Source organism: Malurus melanocephalus, unplaced genomic scaffold (assembly GCF_030028575.1).
Source record: "Malurus melanocephalus ecotype Western Australia unplaced genomic scaffold, MMel_1.1 scaffold_392, whole genome shotgun sequence".
Lineage (NCBI taxonomy): Eukaryota > Metazoa > Chordata > Aves > Passeriformes > Maluridae > Malurus > Malurus melanocephalus.
In genome coordinates, this window is record NW_026623624.1 from 12,602 (window position 1) to 33,125 (window position 20,524).

The 20,524-nt window shown below is 45.6% G+C and overlaps 1 protein-coding gene across 2 annotated transcripts in view; it reads right to left on the minus strand.

Annotated features, from left to right (window-relative positions):
* Positions 1-20,524, minus strand: part of ST3GAL1 (ST3 beta-galactoside alpha-2,3-sialyltransferase 1) — a 94,650-nt gene that overhangs the window by 8,381 nt on the left and 65,745 nt on the right. For both annotated transcript variants that reach the window (XM_057379180.1, XM_057379179.1), the window contains exons 2-4: positions 14,037-14,854; positions 4,318-4,514; positions 1,085-1,264 (exon numbers count right to left, since the gene is read on the minus strand). In XM_057379180.1, coding sequence (XP_057235163.1) covers positions 1,085-1,264; positions 4,318-4,514; positions 14,037-14,348 — 689 coding nt within the window. In that variant the 5' untranslated portion in view covers positions 14,349-14,854. The remainder of the gene's footprint in view (positions 1-1,084; positions 1,265-4,317; positions 4,515-14,036; positions 14,855-20,524) is intronic.

The window sequence follows — 20,524 nt, forward strand, 5'->3', positions numbered from 1 at the left end:
ATCTACAAAGAAAGAAAAGAAAATGAAGAGAAGAAATAAAACTTCATTTGTTTTTCCATCAAAGAGTTTTCCTTCAAATTGCAAAGTGGGTCTTATACCCAGTCATACTTTTCCAAGTTAAATCTTCTGAGACTTTGAAATTGGGAAAATGTTGAAATGTCTTGAAATATTTCTCCCTGGAGTAAAGCCATCTGATCTGCTCTTGCTGTCTGTGTGTAGCAGGATGTCACCACACAATCCCACAAGGCTGTGGTTTCACATGCAGCAGATAACCTCACACACAGTACAAATGTCACGTATTTCATTCTCTGCATTAGGGAGAGCCAGCTTACAGGAAGGGAGAGAATCTGCTAGCAGGCACCCAGAAGAAACATGTATTTTGATCACATTTCAAATTCTGGTGCTGCCATAAATGTACCAAGCAGGAAACAACCTTTACTTCTGACAGCACTCAAAAATGAGCCGGAGAATAAATTCCAGTGTTGTCACATTATTGCCAAGTAGAACTCTTGAATTTAAGGCCAATACAGATGACATCCAAACCATCGTTTCCTCTGTAGAGTCCTCAATCTTTTTCCACCAGGAAAGACAGACCAAACTCCTGCCCAGCCTGTCCAGGGGAGCCCATCCTGTGCATGGGGCTCCAGGTGCTGGGTCTGCATCTGCTCTCACTGYCTCAGCTGAGCACCTTGCACACCCCTCGCTGCCTCCTTGTCCTCTTCTGAAAGGACTCCCAAGGAACCAGAGWGGAGAAATGAGCAGAAGCCCAAAAGGAGGCCCAGAATCCGAAAGCTCAGGAGGCTTTTGATCAAGTTGGTCACCTCCAGCAGCAAAAACACCCCTTTTCACTTCCCTGAGACCACTGAGGATATAAGGGAATGAATCTTGATTTTTGCCTCAACAACTGCACCATAATATTAAGCTTTTTCTGGAAATTAAGTGTTCAGGACTGAACTCTCACTTGAGAGGGTCTGTAAAGCACCTCTAGGCTTTATCAGAAGCAGAGATTTGCCCCAAGCAGACTATAACCTCTTACAGCACCATGAAACATGGAGCTCCCACCCCTTTGCCAGCCCTTACTCACAAGTTGATGGTGCCCGTGGTGAGAGCGGTGACGACCCAGCGCAGGTCCAGGGTTTTGAAGGGGATCAGGATCATGCTCACATTTGCTGCCAGCTCTTTGTAGCTCTCAGGGTAAACAAAGTGGTGAGTGGTCTTGCTCCCAACATCTGATTCGTAGCCAGCAGTGGGGGCACGGTTCATTCTGCAGCCCAAAAGTAAGAATTGAGACAGGAGAGGAATTAGACAAATACAAACACATGGGAATCTTCACTAAGGCATTGGCTTGAGGTGCTAAGGGAGTGCTGTATGTAGTCTTGACAGGGTATAGGGGTCCTCAGGCTGCAATGATCACCACCATGTGATTAAACAGTAAATGAAAGCTCAGCTTTAGTGTGGAATTCCTTACACTGAACAGGAGTGTCTACCATGCAGRTGTATCTCTGAGCACATCCCTGGGCTCCCTTTTCAGTCATTAAAAGAGTGCTGAGTGCACGAGGACACATCTCCCTTCATCCTAAAGCTGCATCCTCCAGCTGGTGAGAAAAACATTGCCCTGAAGTGCCCCAGCTTTCCCTCCTGCAGTTCCACTCCCCATTATCAACACAGGTGGATTTGAATGTCCAGGATCAAGGTAATAAACCACGTTATGTGTGATGAGAAGCAGCAARTATTCCTTAKGGTTCTCCCMTGAAAAGGCACCACAGCYACAGTGACAGGACCTGCTGCTGATYCTTCATTTACTCAAACCTCACTTCTGCTTTCCAGTGTATCCTGCAGGGTCCAAAGRTACTCAGGGTCACTCTGCACACATCTGGGTTTAGGAAACCCAGGGGTCAGTGCAGGGACATCTGCCCAGGGCCACCAGGGCCACCAGGGCTCAGTCAAGACATGCTGGCCACACAAGGCTACCCCACTTATGSTGGATGTATCCAAGATTAATGGAATTACGGGGTATTTTGAGTTGGAAGGGACCCTGAGGGATCACCAAGTTCAATTCCAAAGTGAGTGGCCCATACAGGGAACAGAGAGGCTGTACCTGAACTCAGGACTGCAGAAATGCCTCTCTATGCCTGTGTTCACTTCTGAAAGCCAATCTGGGAGCACATCAGCAATTCCTTCCCTCATGCTTCAGCTCCTCAATGGCAGAGATTTGCATATTTCTGTGGTGCAGCACAGTGCACATTAGAGAYCCCCAAAGCAACTTGCATGAATCCATGGTGCTGTGCAATACCATGGAGAAACCCTTCAGCTGTCTCTGAGTAGAAAGGGTTTTTTCTGCAATGACATTAGCTCAGCTCCTGGCAGAAGCACAGGGAGGACAAGGAAGGATGAAGCTGATGAGGTAATGAGGAGCATCATACACTGCCAAMAACATGCTGCCCTGGTTGCTGGTAACAGGAGAGGCAAAATCTGTTTATCAAGTCTGTGCCAGGCTGTGTTATTKCAGTTCTCCCCCAGGTGAATCACTTAAATTTCTTCTAACTCCCTTCAAGGGAATTGTTAGCACAGTCAGAATATCCTGCCAGCCTGCGTGGATTTGTTACTGAGTTTCCTGTTACTGGCTTCCCACAYTGTACTGAGTGAAAATTCTGGGAAAGCACGATACTTTCTCTGTTTAATCTTGAGATTAGTCAGTTCAAGGTATAAAATATGGGGGGTTCACTCCACCAAGACAAAGACAAGGGTGACACCGTGGTTATCTTACAACCTGCCCTCAGGTCCATGGACCTTTCCCACCACCCRTGGCGGGGCAGAAGGCAGAATTCACACCGAGTCTCAGCAGGAAGGACTGAGCAGGAACTCCCTTCTGTCATGGAAGCAGACAGTTACACAAAYAAAAGTGGGCTGGAACACGGTGTTTGGCTCTCTGTCTCTCCCCTGCCCTTGCCTCTATTCCCAGAGCACATGGCAGTGAATTTCAGGTCRCCAGAGATTTTGTGTTTGACGCATAGCGGGGTCACCTTCTCCACAAAATCCCCATGGTGAATCCTAAAACCTCATGCAATCCTTTCAGACATGGTTTAAGATTGYTGAAATGCAAATCTGAGACTGGAAGGTTCGATTTCACTGCTCAATTTCACCAGTTTTGCCCTTGCCAGGGATGAATGGTGATGGGATGAGCAAAGCCTGGAGCAGAAACACCTGAGTGTTACTCGTTAGTTACTATTACCAGCTTCTGAGTCTAGCAAAGCCTTTTCTGATTGAATTTGGAAACATAGCCCAGGCAAGATAAGAAAGTTCACACAGTCTCCACAGGGAGGGACACAGACTTAAACATAAATGCACCACAGCTGTCCCACMTTTGCAACATGTAGGAATATTGTTGAAGGCTCTCCCCAACCCTTCATGAATTTGAAGGCCAGGYTGGCTGCCTCTGCCTTTGGGGAGCTACTTTTGGCAGGGACCAAGAGATGCAGCTGCAGGAAGCAGCTTGTGAAATGATTTGTGAAGATTTAGATGTCACTTGAAGACTCTATGCCATGTTCAAGCAACATCAGAAGCCGAGGGGCTTAACAGTTCAAACAGAGTTGATCTTCTGTTGATTTATTCTTGACTTCAGTGCACAGCTTCCTACTAAAGGTTTTGTTGCTTCTGAGAATATAATCCCACATGTGGCATTTTCAGTAGCAATCCTTCCCTTCCTGCCCTTTATTGCTCTCCCAATTGTACTGTACTGGCAGCTGTGGTGTGAAAGGCAGATGACACATTTGGAGATGAACTTAGCGCAAATATTTTGGCTGCCCTCTGGATGATAAGCTCTGCTTAGCTRGTTCCTGCTTGTCCTTCAGTGGGACAAGGAAGAGGCAATGTGATCCTTTACAAATTACCTGCAGCCCAAGAGTTGATTCCTGTCCACTGAAAAGTGGCTTTGTCTTTCCCACCCACCATTTCTTAAAAATGAACCCRTGCAAAAAAGTCAATCTAACACAGTCACTTAAATGTCTAAAAGATCACTTGTGAGCACTCGCTGCAGAAATGACTTTTACTTGTAAGGGAAAATCTTTTTTTCTCCTATATTTTTTAACACAGGCAATTATGGATTGTGCAGAATAAGCTACAGTATCAATACCTATTAATGTTTTTTTACTCAAGCTAAAACATGTGATCATATCTCCAGCACACATAGTTTATATCTCTGGAACTCTGACTTAAGTACCAGGTTTCACTAAATACACCTTGAAACCTTGTTTTCTCCCTCAAATACCAGTGAAGTTTAGACACAAAAGCATCTGTAGCTGGGTGKTTTTCACTCACCTGAGCACAAAGTCGTGTGAGTCAATGTCTTGGCCGTACTGAGATTGCCGGAGGTTGCCGGAGTTGCCCACCACGGCGCAGCGCCTGCAGCTGTAGCTGCCTCGCTCCTGCAGCGGATCCCCGTCCCCGGGAATGACCCCAAACAGCTCTGTCAGAGTGGCATTCAGGCTCTTTGGAGCTTTCTCTCCTTGCAGTTTCTGTTAGGGAGAGATCACTCCAGGTTACCAACACATATGAAGCTTTTCCGTGAGCTAGAGGCAGCTTTAAATGTTTCCTCGAAGATCATTCCTGCATTGCCTGCAGGTATTGCCTTCCTGTAGCGCAAGGCTTTGGGTTGGGAGCCAAAGTGTGAAAAAAATCAAGTGGAAAACCCCTTAACTTTTTAAACTTGGCTTCCTCCTTCTCCTCAGATTCCCAGTCTCTATCACAATCTCTAACCCAGATTTCCTCAGTCTCTAGCTATGATACAACAGATGAAGCATCTTCCCCAAGGCTGGCCTCAGCAGAATAAATGTTCCTCTGATGTCCATAAGTCCAAACCCACCCTGGGTCAGGTATCTTCTATTAGGTCACGTTTAGATTTCTTTTAACTCTCCTAAAAAGGACAGAAAACTCTCAGGGGAACTGATGGAAAAYAGAAGTGGCTGATATCCCTTCCACAAATTTTGGCATATGACAGAAGTGGGAGAGGGAGATGGGAAGTGAACTGTGGAGGAACCAGCTGCTCAAGCAATAGCAAACAACAGCAGACTTAGCCCTGRGGGCTGGATATGTAAAATCATCAAAAAAAMCCCTCCAGGATGAAGAAAACCACCCGGATCTTGGYCATTGTGCCTGTTGCCATGGATGGAAACTGCTGAGGAGCAGCTCTGTGGTGCATGGTGGAAACAATGGCTGGATTTGAAGGTGCAGGCAGGGAGCAGGGCAGGCGATGGGCAGACACTCCCTCTCTGGAGCTCAGCTCCCTGAGATTTGCTGAAGAGGTTGGGAGCTGGCAGGCTCACAAAGAGCACTGCCCACTCTYGTGGGGCCATTCCCTTCCAAAGTCATAAAGGGAGAACGGCTCCAGCACAAAATGGGCCAAAAAGGGCCTTGTTCTGCCAGCCCAGGGCATGGAAAGGCAGGGAGGGACAGAGGAGGAATACCTTTTCCCACRACTCCCAGGAATGGGATAATTTGGCTTTAGTTTCCAATGTGTTTCCCTTGACTGCACCGGGAACTTTGTTAATTTGTCCTGCTATCTCCCTCTCTCACACAAACACAAACAGGTGCAGAACTGTAATTTTTGTTTAAATTCCGTGCTGTCTTTTTGCAGGACCTTATCTGCACTGAAATTAACAACAGGTCTCTGGAGCTCAGAGCTACAAGATGACATTAAGAGCTTGAAAAAATAGAAGACAAAGAAATGTTGCATACACAGACTTAATCTTACCACTAATCCTTCCTAATCTATACACAAGGTGTATATGGACTGCACAAGGTGATTGGGATGCAAGGTAATTAGGGTGCCCAGACAAGCACTGTAATTATGACCATGTACATCAGTGGATGGCTCAATTATATGAATAAAAAAAGTCATCTTTTAAGTTTGTGTATGATGTTACAAACACTTGACCATGTATCTAAACTCTTATGTATTTTTTATTAATCAAACCTAACCTGGTCTTACTCCAAACATGAGAAAAACAATGTTAGCAAACCTGCAGCCTTCAAAATAATTAGAGACTTCATAGATGTCAGAGAGTGTAGTACAGGTTTGTATAATGCAGTAAAATACAAACTTTTTTTCAAAAAGGAACATATTTTGAGCTTTTTGAACACACATTTGCTTTCACCCTTGTATACTCTTTTTCTGTAAAGATGAGCTGACTCTTAACTGTCTTAAAGAAATAAAAAGGAAAACCACCAAATATCTTATTCTTGAACTGGTTTTGCCTAAGAAAATTCAGAATAGGAAGGCAATTTTCAAAAAATTCTAAGTACCTGGATGCCCTTTTTAAGTTAAATTTTCTTATCATCCAGAATGATAGCATGAGAAAAGGAAAGGACCTGGAGTATGATACATTTTTTTCTGCATTAAAATAGCAAGAAACATCCTGGACAGGCGCCTCCATTTACAGAGCACAGGCACCTGCAGTTCTGTAAWGCTTCTGTCTGGAATAACTCTACTGACACCAAGCTGAAACATGGGCACTGAGCTGAAAGCAGGACACCCCTGTCCTACARTCCCCTGTTGTACACAACTTCCATGGAAAAGACCTTTAGTAATGTCAGAAATTCCCTCAGTGACCTCAGACAGGGTGATGGCCTTACTGCACTGTGTGCTGAACATCCATACAATGAGACATCCATCCTTAATTCATTTTAAGTGCTGTTTTAATTTCCCAATGATTATCTGATTGAACTATACTTTTCAGGCCTAATCTTCTATCAACACAGSTTAACCTGTGATATTTCAGCAAAACAGAGAAGAGGAGGCCACAAAGCTGGTTAACTCCAAGGCGTATTCAGCTTGTAAAAGTTCAGATTTAACATGCAGCCAGTTCCTTCTTGCACAATGTTTGCTTGGCTTACTAAAAAAAAGATAATTTTAATAGCATTACAATTACAAGCCGATTATAGTTCACTTTCCCACACCAAGTTTTTGCSCTATTTTTTTTATTGTCTTTTTCTTTTCCCTCCTTTTCAAGTTCTCACCAGTGTGGCCTTTCCTACAAATCAACAAAAGCACAGTGAAAGTCTGTCCATGCTGTGCAAGGGAGAGCCACAGCACTGTGATGTGGCTCTGCTAGGACACCAAGTGCTGCACATGTGTGACAGGGATGTGTGTATGGATACAGCTGCTAGAACTTGTCTTGAACACACTGAAATACTTGACCCTAGTGTCCTGAGTGAAGTGGCTGCTTTTCTCAGAAGTCTGTGCAAGTAATATGTGTGTCAAAAGAAGCAGTTTAACCTTTTGCCCAGGACCACAAAGCACCATAACCCACCTTGTGTCCACATAAATATCAGCAGATCACCAAACAGTCCAGCTTCCCTCCATAAAATATTTGTTCGTCACTTGAGAGTCAACTCTTCACCTTAGGTTGTTAAAAACTGTACTTGGGAGGTCAAATCRAGAAGTTTCCTCAATCATCTCCCAGCCTTAGAAACTCCCTGTTTCACATGCAGAAGTTAACTAGCTGGTTTTGCAGCTTCTTATTTTGAAAAAGCAAGGGGAAAGAAAAAACAAAACAAAACAAAACAAAAAAAAAACAAAAAAACAAGACAAGAATAACAATCCTCACTCTCTAACAATGCTCTCTCTTTGTTACCCACAAATGGCTCTGCAAGGAAGAGCCTGTTTTTCCCTCTCTCATCACTGTGCACACCCCCACTAAGGATGACAAGGGATTTGCTGATTTTTAAAAGTTCTCAGAAGGCTTCCCTGGCTCTCTGGTACCATCACATTGACAGCATTACCGAGCAGCAACACCCAAAACCTGGCTGAGGGGCTGCAAAGGGAGAGTGTGAATTCAGCCAGGGCTGCTCAGAGCTAATGGTCTGGAGCAGTGAGGACATGGCTACAGCCCTGGAATCACAGAATGGYTTGGGTTGGAAAGGACCTTACAGATCATCATTTCCAGCCCCCTGCCATGGGCAGGAACACCTTCCACTATCCCAGGTTGCTCAAAGCCCCATTCAGCCTGGCCTTGAACCCTTCCAGGGATGGGGCATCCCCTTCTCTGGGTAACYTRTGCCAGTGCCTCACCMCCCTCGAGGGAAAGAATGTTTTCCTAATAATTGATCTCAAACCCACCCTCCCCCAGGTTCATGCCATTYCCMCTTGTCCTGTCACYACATGCCCTTGTGARAAGTCCCTCTCCAGCTCCCTTACAGTCCCCTTTAGGTACTGAAAGCCTGCAATAAGATCTCTCAGAGCCTCCTCCAGGTTCAACAACACAAATTCTCTCAGTTTGTCTTTACAAGAAAGGTGTTCCARCTCTCTGTCTTCCTGGCCTCCTCTGGATTTGCACCAAGAAATCCACGTCCTTCTCAACTTAGGGCCTCAGAGGAGTCAGGAGAACCTCAAATGAATGCTCTCCTGGTGCCTGTGCATCCTCCACCCACAGCCAAGTTTGGCAGTATATTAAACACACTTCAAAATCCCAGGTTATTCAGCCTGCACTCATTGGTGTGATGTAGGTGCAGACAAAACATGGACCAAGGCAGAGCCCTTGTGGTGGCCAGATGGGCACAGTTGTGGGTGTGGCAGCAGCCAGCACTGACGAGGCACTGGGGGAAGGTGGGGTACCAAACTGGGGTTTGTGGCTTTTCTAGCTTTTTTAAAACTATTTTTAAAATATAAAGAGGGAATAAAGCCCCATGAGAATGCCTTTTGCACAATTGCCTACTAATTGCCTCACTGCAGCAGTTTGGAGGCATTAATGCTCATGCCACACTTTCCAGCTGTAAGATTAATCCTAGTGACAGACTGGTGGGGCAAGTCCAGGTAATCTCTGTTCTGCAGACTGAAGGAGAGGTTAAAAGGAAACCATCAATTTTAAAAATGCCTCTTTGGTCTGGAAAATATGGCATTATTCTAGTAATATTTAGTGTACCTTAATTACCATGCATCTAAGAGTCGAAAGGGAAGAATACAGGGGCTTTCAACAGTTTGGGCTTTGTTTAAGGATTTGTGTCATCAAAAAATCTACATTCTCAAACATAAATGTATATGTGTATTTTGTAAATAACACACAAAATTATGTGAAGTTGTACAATTTCTGACTTCCATGGTTGGTATAGATCACCTCTACACCACTCTGACTCTGGTGCTGAGAGAACCCTGTGAGCTTGGACCACCTTCTCATCCATCTGTCCTCACCACAGGAGGAGCAGTTCCAGCCCAGATGGACTCACGTGGGGGCTGCCAGTGAGGGGTTCTTTCAGAATGTCCAAATCTGGTCCAAATGTCACGCTTGAAACCAAGCAGCTCAACAGCAGGTGGGACTGGGCATGTGACACTGGGACCAAAGCCTGGGACCTGGCCCCCATTCAGGASCACCTTCTGCAGTGATCTGGTAGCTACACACCACGTTCAAAGTGCTGAGCCCTCTGTAGTGCTTCCAAAGTGTCACAGACAGTGTCCCAGTTTCAAAGAAAACTTCTGGTGATCAAAGTATTTGAACACATTTTCGCCAGAGAGCATTCAAAATGCATGACTCAGGTGCCAAGCAGCTCTGCAGCTGCCTCAAAAATCAGAGCAGCTGCTCCAGCTTCCCCAGCACACGTGATGGGTGGGGACACCCTTTGTTCACTGGCTGCATAGCAGATTTTTAAACYATTATATTATATTTTTCCTACAAACACAATACGTTAAAACTCATATTTTCTTTTAGATATGCTAATAACATGGCGCCAAGATCTGAGCTTTCTTCCAAAAAAAAGGCAAAACCCTCAAAAATATCATAAGATTCAAGTAAAAATTTTTATAACGTGATAGTTTATGAACAACATGCTACAGAGAAGATTGCCAGGAAAATAAGCCTAAATTTACTTATCGTAACTTCAATCCATCAACCTCAACAGGTTTATTTTGGATTTAGAACACAAGGTTCTGACCYCACATTTTTAATACTTTTTGACCATCATGAACAATGCATCTACCCCTGAGAACATGAAAACATGAAAACTATAAATAAATGCTGCACTTTGTTACAGCATGTAATTCTTGCCATGTTTCCTTCTCACTAAATTTAGTGAAAACATCTGCAGAATTTGTGTCATGGTAAAACAATGGAAAACTTGCAGGTGAACCAGCCCAGGGAGGTGGGAAAGAAAATATAAACAGAAAGGAATGTATCATGTAACACCAGGTGCAAAACAATCTCACACTACCTGAGCATAAGATGAGGGAGAGGAGGTGAGAGACAGGAAGGGTGAGAGGGAGAAAAGGGAGGAGTTTCTAACAAAATGTTCACAGCCACAAGTGTCATTAATGAGCAGATCCTCTCTGACAGTAGAGGACTCCAACTTCAAATCACAAAAAGCACAGAGCAGCTGCAAGGATGCACACAGGAGGAGAATTTGGGCCATTATTTGCTACCCTACTAAATTAATGAAGGAAGAGGYTATCAGCAGTGTAGATTTATGCAAATGGAATGCAAGGAGCAGTTCTCACAACATCCCCCTTGTTTCCATGAACAAACTGACAGCCAGGTACATTTTCAGGTGCCTTTTCTRGAGCAGCCCTGCCCCGTGCAGCAAGATGAGCCACTGCAGGGATGGTGGCACTGACCTTCTCTCCCCTGTTCCTTCCCACCTGCACAGGAGGCAGCACTAAATCCAGTACACACAAACGGTTTTATTCACAGCAGGCAGGAGTATTTCCTTTCAAAAGTTCACATSCTACCAAGCTGAAAGTGTTTAAACCATATATTCTCCAAATAAACCCTGAAGCAGCCTGRCAGTGAAGAGCTGTAAACAAGTGAAACCACCCCATTCTTTGGTCCCAAATGTCACTTTGTGTCCAATACTGATCATTAATCTCTGAAATTAGCCCTCATTGTGCTCGTACTGGATGGACACTAATGCTGCAGGATTATTTGGAAGGACAGCACTTATTCACATCTACAGCAACAGGGTTAAGGATCAGGCAGGCAGACTGGGGTTGGTGCACAGGCGAGGGCTCTGCCTGTGCTCAGGGCAAGCACARCACACGAGTGTCCCAGGACAGGGAGGTCACAGCTGAGTGACAAAGAGCTCCAGTGCAGTCACTTCCATCTCAAGAGTCTCAGTCACAGCTTAACAAAACCACCACRCTGTCTGAAATCAGCTCCTGAGAGTGAACACATCATTCCTCCCCAAAAAGAAATCCCARTAATCTCAGGTTTCCTCATGTCTCACTTTAATGTACAAACATAGCAAAAAGTCACAAATTACTGAGCTGGCAAAGCATGCAAGAGTGAAACATGKCCATGAGCAATGGTTTCCTGAAGACTGGCTGAAATCTCAGAATGGCTTTGAAGATGAGCCTAAAAATGAGCAAGGCAAAGGGAGCTGCCCTCAGGATGCACCTGGGAATTATTTACTGGAGAAATGACAGTGTCTTGGAAAAGCTGACCCAAAGCAACACGCAAATAAGGAATCAGTTGCAAGGAGGTGAGGCCACACCATGCCTGAGGCTTACCAAAACCATCTTTCAGAGGAGTCAGAGCACTTTCTCCATTTACAACACATCAGGGCAAAGATTTTTAGTAAGTAAAAACTTACAATACACAGTGAAGTTGTGGGGGACATCAAAATATTTCGTACTCCCCAGTTGAAGATTGAAAAAGTCTAGGAATCTTAGAAGATTTATTTTTACCATCTGAAAAAAAAATTCTTTGATTTTGTATTCTGAAGTGGTGTATTCCTTTTGAACTTGATCTGAATAAAAAAATTTAAAAAAAGAATGAAAACACTAAAACAYGGTTAGACAGCCCTGAAGATTAATGAAGCTTTTGTTTGGATGGGGAGGGGCTTCTTTTGGCTGTTCTGAAAGTCTGGGTTTTTTTGTTTTGCTGAGAAAGAAAGAAACCTCTCTCAAAATAATCTGTTTCAGGTTCAGCTGAATTTTTAACACACCAGTGAGGTCACATCTCGAGTGCTGTGTCCAGTTCTGGGCCACTCAATTCCAGATGGACACTGAGGTGCTGGAGCAAGTCCAGAGAARGAACAAGACAGGTGAAGGGTCTGGAGCCCAAGTCGTGTGAGGAGACTGAGGCTGAGGGAGCTGWGGRTGTTTAGCCTGGAAAAGAGGAGGCTCAGGAGTGACRTTGTCACTCTACACCCCCCTGAAAGGAGACCGTGGCCAGGAGGGGATTGGTCTCTGGTGCAAATGGCAACAGGATGAGAGCCTGAAACTATGGTTGGGGAGGTTTAAGTTGGATATTAGAAGGAATTTCCTCACAGAAAGGGTGATTAGACACTGGAATGGGCTGCCCAGGGAGGTGGTGGAGCGATCATCCCTGAAGGTGTTAAAGGAAAAACTGGATGTGGTGCTTGGTGCCATGATCTGCTTGGTGTTCAGTCACAGGGTGGACCTGTTGATCTCAGAGGTCTTTTCCAACCAAACTGATTCTGTAAATTGAGGTTTCACTGCTTCTTTTTTTTTTTTCTGCTTCACTACAAGAGGAGAATCACATTCAGTCTTCTGCGCGGAGTCCTATGCTTTTTCTTACTTTTTTTTTTTTTTTTTGAGAGAATTCATTCAAACTTCATGTTTAAATCAGTGAGTTCTGAGTGCAGAATGCAGTGTGGCTGTGGACACTGTGAGCAACCTCATCCTCTCATCTACTGAGCTCAGTTTGCTGTATGTCCACTCCTCCAAAAACTGCCAGTTGTTAGATGAGCCCAGTTCACTGGTGAAACCTGAAGCCAGGGCAAGGGCAAGGAACCAAGCTTGCCATCTCCCCAAGGCTCCAGCAAAGCCCAGCCAAGAAACACAGGGACCAGAAGGAAGTGTCTGGGAGCTGCAAGGAAAATCAMGAGCAATAGGAAATCAGTCACACAAGGGGTAGGTGAAAGGACACAGCACCTGGAGTATGTGAGACTCATGACAAAAGGAGGATCTCGTAAAACAATGATACCATTTGTACCACAGTTGTTGTAAAAAGATGTTGGAGTTCAGTGGCATTTATTTTCCACCACTAAATGCAACAGCCAGCGGAGTGAGAAGTGATAAATCTGACACAGACTCATTCCCACTTGACATCCCCTCCAAAATCTAAATGTCCCCACTGCAATGGTGGTGCCTGSTGGAGAGGCCCCCTCAGGGTGCCAGAGAAGGCTGAAAGCTCTGAATTCAACAACAAGGGTTATGTTTGCTGCAAGACACCAAGCTGTGGCTGTTGCGTGTTCAAAGAAAGGCACAGGGGATTATTTTCTGGAAGAGGGGAGAGAAAAAATGCAGTGAAGCTGTGATTTCACTGAGATCACTGCAGCAGAACCTGCACTTCAACACCTTGGCAGCTCAGGCCAGAGTAAATCATATAACTGATGTCTTGTTTCAAGAGAATATAAAAGGGGCTTTTGTCAGGGATAACAACAGGATGGAGCTTTTTCCCTTCTGTGCTTTATGAACAAGATATCCACCAGTTTCCTTGGTGTTTGGATCAGGCCTGGGGACAGCTCGACCACCCTGCTCAAGGACACACTTGGGGCTGCTCCTTCCTAGTGACACACAGCCACCCTGCACTTTCCAAATCTGTTTTACAACATCAGCCACAACAGAGACTGCTCTCATACACATGGAATTAATAATCATCCATTTAATCCTGCTAATTATTTACACATCTTAAGGTGAGGACAGCCCCAGGGGAATTACACACTTCACAATCAGTTTGCTTTGCTACTTCAATGAATGACAAAAAGCTTGTCTGAAGTAGAAACAGATGGATTACWAAGTCTGGTCTTTGGAAGAGAAGGGAGAAAATGACAATATTGACATTTTCAAATTCTGGATTTACCACCCAACTCTGTCAGGGACTTCTATAGCCTGGAGCAAGTGGACAYACAGTCCAAGCCCCTCTGAGCTAAACAGCAGCACAAATACCCACTTCCACCCACTTCTGCCTTGTCAGCTGAGACAGCAAATGCTTTAGGCAGAAAACATCTCCTTTGTGCTCGGCATCACTCAAAGCCTGCCACCGCCACCACCACCCCAAGTTCGGGCTGCATCCACACCTCCCACTTACCAGCCACCACCTGTAGCTGTCCTCTGGGATCAAGGCATTTTGTGAGGTCAGGAAAGGTTGCATAGTTGAGTTAAATCTCTGGTCGAACCAGAGGGAATGTCCCAGCTCCGAAATGCACGTGTGACAGCTGCAAGGTCTCYTGGGGTACTTGAAGAGTTTCTGGACGTGCTCTGAGAACTGCACGACGAGGTGTCGGGGGTCCCAGGTGGCCGTGGTCACCTGGTGGGTGTAGTTGAGCAGGAAGGAYGTCACTGTGATGAGCAGAAAGGCGAAGGTGAACATTTTCACATTCCTCCTCCGTACCACCAACATCTTTCCCACTCGGCTTCTGCCACCGCCGCTGGCCAAAACAACGCAGGGTGGGACGTAAGGCAGGAAGGAAAGGCTGCAGCAGATCCCTGCCAGTTACCAGCCMAGGCTCAGGGTGACTCCACTACCTTCAGCCATATGGGAGAAGCTTCATCTACCCCAAATGGGCTTAGAAAAGCACAAGCTGGGTATTTCCTTCCACCTTCTCACAGTGCTTCCAAGTTCCTTCCCCCTGTGTCCTGTTGCTAGCCTCTCCTGAYGAGAGTTTACTGAGCACAGACCCTYGTCCTTCAGTGCACCGRAATATTTAGAGGGGAGCAATAATCAGTGTTAAAATTCAGGTTTTGTATGCGAGAAGAAGCCATATATTAAAACAAGCAAATTGCAGGAAGAATTGTATTCTTTTTCTTGGAAATTAGTTCTTGAGGAACTGGATCATCTGTGGGTGTACATTCCATCAGAGAGACGTGCTTTGATATCCATTTAAGCCACGGAGAGAAGTCTGCAACCTAGAGATACACAAACAAAAAAAAAAAAAGAAAGAAAAACCGTCAAATTGTCATTTTGTTTCTTGCATTCCTCCCAACCTAGTTTCTCTGCTTTTCTCTCCCTGTCCCAGAACTTCTGATCAGTTCAGAGCCSCAGACAGAGCAGCCCTGGCTTCCAGCACTGCCGCGGTATTTGCATACTGAGAAGTTTGAGGGTGAAATTTCAGAAAGGGCAGAGCATCGACCTGTGGACATTGAGTGTCTTTCCATGGAATCGGCCTCCTCTCTGTGCCCGGCCTTATTTGAATTACAGTTTGCAGCTATTTGAATGACAATGACTCACCTCCCTCCTTCAGGCTGACCTTGATAGGCACAAGATACCAGCAAAGTATTCACAACTCAGAGCAGCTGAACAAAAAGCTCCGGGCAAAGGAGGGAGGAGCAGGATAGGGAGGAAGATGAATCAGTTCTTTTCTCTTTCTTCCCCCAGCCAGCTTAATTTCTTAAGGATTGGATTTGTGATTAGAGAAAGCAAGGCAAAACAGCTCACATGTCCTGGGACGAGGAGAGGAAATCGAAGTATAAATGGCCTTTGTTTCACATGGAAAAWGGCTCTTTTTTTCTGTCAAGGAAAGGTAGGTGATAGCAGCCTGACCCCAGCCTAGGCAGAGAGGGAGGGAGCTGCTTTGGAGGTACAGAGAGACCCAGAGCTGCTCTCTTTCCTCTCCTGTTTTCCCCTGCCTGGCAGCAGTGATTTAAACAAGTTTTTAAAAGTTTTCATTCCACATCCTTTTTGTGAGAAGGCYATTGTGGGACTGGCATTGTTTTGTGGGAAGAAAAACACGTTGTTTATAAAACTTTAGATGTTTACAAAAAGTCCCGAAAGTGCCATTGCTTAAATAACACTCTGTTTTGTTTTGTTTTAGTTTTGTTTTTTTAAAAGGTAGGGAAAAAATCAAAGAAGCGACTCTGTCAGAATATGTGCAATTTATGAACAAGTGAAAGCCCAGCGAGAGAAGTCTCATTCGCCGTTCAGCTGCAGTTTTCAGGCCAGCAAAGAGCAAAATTTCAACTGTTACCATTAAACCCCAGCATTTCAACCCATCCTGTGCATGACACTGATGCAGAGCCCCCTCACTGCATCATCCAAAATTTGATGTTTATCCAGACAGGAGGGAGGTGCAGCTGCAGCATCCCAGCTTTGCTGCTGGCTCCTCTCCTGGGGATCTGTGAGGAGCTGCCCCTGGCCAAGCTGCTGTTCCAAGGGGCTGGACATGGCAYCTTGGAAACAGCACAAGCTTGGATTTTTGAGGTGGTGTGTAAATATTTGCAGGTCTCATAAAGCCAAATCCCAAGACAGGAGCCTCAGACCTCACTTTGCAGCCTTTGCCCCAGGTTTGTCCTGCTCAGCACGTGATGGGCAGTGTGTGCCCCTCAATTAGCTGCTGTTTGCCAAATGCCTCCAGATTTATTTTAAGTCTGGCCCCTGCACATGCATTTATAGGAGCTCAAGGGCTGACAAGTGGGTCAGGCTGGATAACAAAGAGCTTTATTAACCCCGTCTGCTCGGGCTCCTGGCACCAGTAAATCACAGAGCACCAGGGAACCATCCTGCTCTCACTTTAATGTTTTAGAGGGAACCAAACCAGAAATCTTCAGATGTAAAATTTTATCCCCTGGTAAAATTCAGGAATCCCAGCCTGAGGGGTGATGGGGATGCTGCCACTGTGCCTTGGAGAGTTAGAAAGGGAGCTCAGGAGAACAGCCCCTGTRCACAGCCCATCCACACCAGCTGCTCTCTGCACCGTGGAGCAGCCCCAAACACATTTGCTTTCCTAGCCTGGATGCAGTTGTCAGTCTAAACAAAAACACAGCCTCTAACAACCCTGAAAACATGCCGGATCCCAGAAGCAAATTGATTTTCCATTTATGGAGGGGATMATTCAAGAGCTGTGATGCTGGCGGGTCAGCCCCCCACTGCTGCCTGGCCAAGTCAGTATTTGTAAACACGGCTCCTGCTCTTCTGTTGTATTTTAAAGAGGCRGAGGGAGGGGGATTATCCAGCCTTTCTTGGAAAAGCCTGTAAAATGGAGTATTGTTGATAAAACAGTTCTTGCCTCCAAAAAAAACACACATTTCACCAATTTATTTATTTATTTATTTAGKTTTAACTCAGCTAAGATTAAATTTACATTTATAACTCAGGGAAGAAAAAACCCAAATCAGGGTTTACACAGTGGACCACAATGTCTTCAATGTCATCCTATCTTTTACAGATGTGATGGGAAGATGAGAAACCAGAGCTCCCAAGGCCCTTTTCCCATGTGGATATAAGCACTGGATACTCTATTTTAATTCTTACTACTTAGTTTTCTAGGAACGTTCATGCTTCCTATGAATACTTATGATAGAAATATTCATACAAATGTATAGCTGACAGAAATGCTCCAAGGACTATATTTTTGAGAAAGACTGAAACGAATGTAAAAACCCTTTTTTGAGTTCAGTGTGACTTGGACTTTTTTTTCCATTCTTAGAACACCTGGAACAGACATTGCTGCTTTTAATCTTCACAGCATCTTGCACCACATCTCAGTCTGTCYCTGTGTCCCCCTCTGCTCACACAAGATTCATAAATCCTTGCAAAAGTATTTCCACAGGATTCACCAAGGTGCTGGGAAGAGGAAGGTCAGGGACTGGAGTGGGAAATCACGCAGGGACAGCAACCCCCGGCTGGTGGGAATGTTCTACCTCTGGATACTATTTGAGATTGTTAAATTAAGCCACTACAAATGARCAGCACAACACCAGCMATGGTCCTTATGACCATCCCTCAGSATGACCCTSGCWTCAGCACATCTGTGATCAGGCTATTTTGGCCTCAGACCCACAAACAATTTCTGGGGACTTAAGGTAGGGAGATTTAGTGCCCAGCCCTCCCCCAGTTACAGTCCCCTGAGAGATAAACAGAGCTTAATACAGCATCCCTGCTGCTGTGCCTGTGGGCAGAGATCCCAGCTCAGCCCAGAAAGCAGCAGGTTAAGCTACCTTAAGTGATTGGCTGCTTAAGGTGTTATTTCTGGCTGGATTTCACCTGCTACCTTCCCAYTGCCCCTTTTCTATGGATCCCACTGTCCCCATCTGAGTGTGACACCTTTGTACACCCCAGGACAGCTCATTTATGCTGATAATACCCAGGGATGTGCAGTGCAGGAAAAATGCAAAAGGTCATGTAGCAGGAAGACCAGAGAGGCAGGTTCAGAAGAAAGGTCAGGTTCCTCCAAACTCTGTCCTGATCATAGAATTGGGTCCAGTGTGATTAAATGGTCATAAATGAGCGCTGAGATTAATCTTCTGTCTGTATTTTACATCACAAACGATACCAGGATCAATTGTGATTGTCTTCATTGTCTTCTCATGTTTTAGAGAGAAGGAACAAAAAGAGCATTTTTCATTTTTTTGTTTTTTGTTTTTTTTTTTCTCCTCCAAGGTAGATTTTATTTGCATAGTAAACTCACAATCTGAAGAATGTCCCTGGTCCCTTGCCARTCTGGTAATTAACAAAGATAAAAACACCTCGGTTCAATGGATTAATACACAGCAATTCTTAACATCTTCAGGATTTTTTTTTTTTATAAATCCACTTAAAAACACCGAGTGTTCTCACTGCATTTGTCAGGTTCTCTGACAAAAGCTCATCTGCACACCCACAAAGGAGCACAGAAAGAAAAGGGGAACCTAAATAATGCCCTGCTCCAGCTGTTCCCAGGACCATCCCAGGAGCCATCAACCCATCCAAGTCTGCACCAGCCCAAAGGAGCCCGGGGGCACAAGGGAGGGTGGGAACCTGAAACAAGGGCTGGGAGAAGGGACACCCTGCCTGGAACCCTCCCAGGGCTGGCCCTGCACAGCCCCAGCCTCAGGCATGGAACTCACCCAGGTGAGTCAACCCTGCCTTTGGGACTGTGTTACTGCCTGGGGCATGGGACAGTTCATGGGGTGCAGCTTATGGGGTGCAGCTTATGGGGCATTTGGGCATTACACAAGATCTGTGTGGTCAGCCACGCAATATTAGCACAGTGGTTAATTTTTTAATTTCTTTTAATAGATGGACCTTGAATAAAACGCATGAAGAAAATAATAATTACAAAACATTGAGAAAAAAAAAATCACCATACCAAAAATCACTCATCCCCCTACATTGCAAATGTCCCAGTACATTGGTGTTTGGCCCCTTTCTTTCCTAGCAAAGAAGTGCTTTGTACCAGCACCACATTGAGGAGATCTTTGTTAGCTCATGTTAGATGGTGATGGTTCAGGATCCAACTTTTTTGGTCTGTAACTCATCTTAAAACATTAAAACCCTGGTGAGAAATGAACTCTCCAGTGTGAAGCCACCAGCGTTTCTCAGACACAGCACTTCAGGTGGCAGAGGAGCACAAAGGCCACAGGGAACAGCAGCACAGAGACACTGCCAACACTCCATCCAGGGCCTGAGCAGCTCAAAGGTCCCAAAATCCTTTAGACTCAAAACCCACACATCCACCTGCCCTGTCAGAATCTGGGACAGGACAGTGTGACCTGCTGCAGCTCTCTCATGACTRATGGTGGCCTGAGACATCCCACAGGATCTTACAGCTGGAAACTCCACACCTCAAGGAGTAAGTTCAAGATTTGCTGCGATTTTGACTTCAAGGGACTGTGCTGAGCTAAAGGCCTCGGCAGCAGAACTGCAAGTGCCCGTTTTCAGAAGAACAGCTCAGATCCCTGCCCTGCAAAACCTACAGAGATGAAGCAGTTTCTCTCTCTCTTATATTGTTATAAATTTGGCAACACTGACAGTACATCCCTAAGCATCCTTTCTGCCATTTGGGGACTTTTTTCCTCTCCACACTTCTTGTCAGTAACTATTCGAGCAAGCCTTGGTCTCAAAGCCCTGGCCTGGGAGAAGATGGGAGGTTAAATCTTTTCTTACTGTGCCCACAAGGGCCCAGAGCAGCCTTGAAAGATGTCGTTCTAGCAGAAACAAAAAGCATGTCCCTGGAAAAACACAAATAAATTTACACCCCAGTCTGTGCTTAGGCCTGGAGAGGAGCAGTGGAGGGAAGTGTTTCACTCCAAACCACAGGCTGGTCTGCCCTACCCTGGCTCATCACCGGCTGCCTCCCACTGACCAGGGCTGGCTGACATTTAGAAAGAAACACTTCATTGGTCTGACACCTCACCAGAGACCTCTGAGCTTCTGCTATGTGAGGCAGAGTGTGGGACACAGGGTGTGGGACACAGGGTGTGGGACACAGGGGGTGGGACACAGGGTGTGGATCACAGCCCAGCCAGGCAGGCAGTCAGAGCTGAGCAGGGCATGAGTGTGAATGTGAACTGGACGATGCTGAGGCCGTGAGAGCTCTGCTCCTTGTCCTTCAGCTCAGCAGCTCCATCCCACCAGGCACTCAAAGCTCATGGAGACACAAGGGGTGCTGCCTGTGCCCCAGCACAGCCCCTGCCACTTGAGCCTGTTCCATCCTCAGGCAGGCAAAGGTGAGCCCCGCCCTTCTAGGACACCAAAAGCCACCACAGGACACAATTTTGGAAAAGCACAAGCTGCCACATCCCCTTCTGTTTTTCCATCCATCCATCCATCCATCCATCCATCCATCCATCCATCCATCCATCCATCCATCCATCCATCCA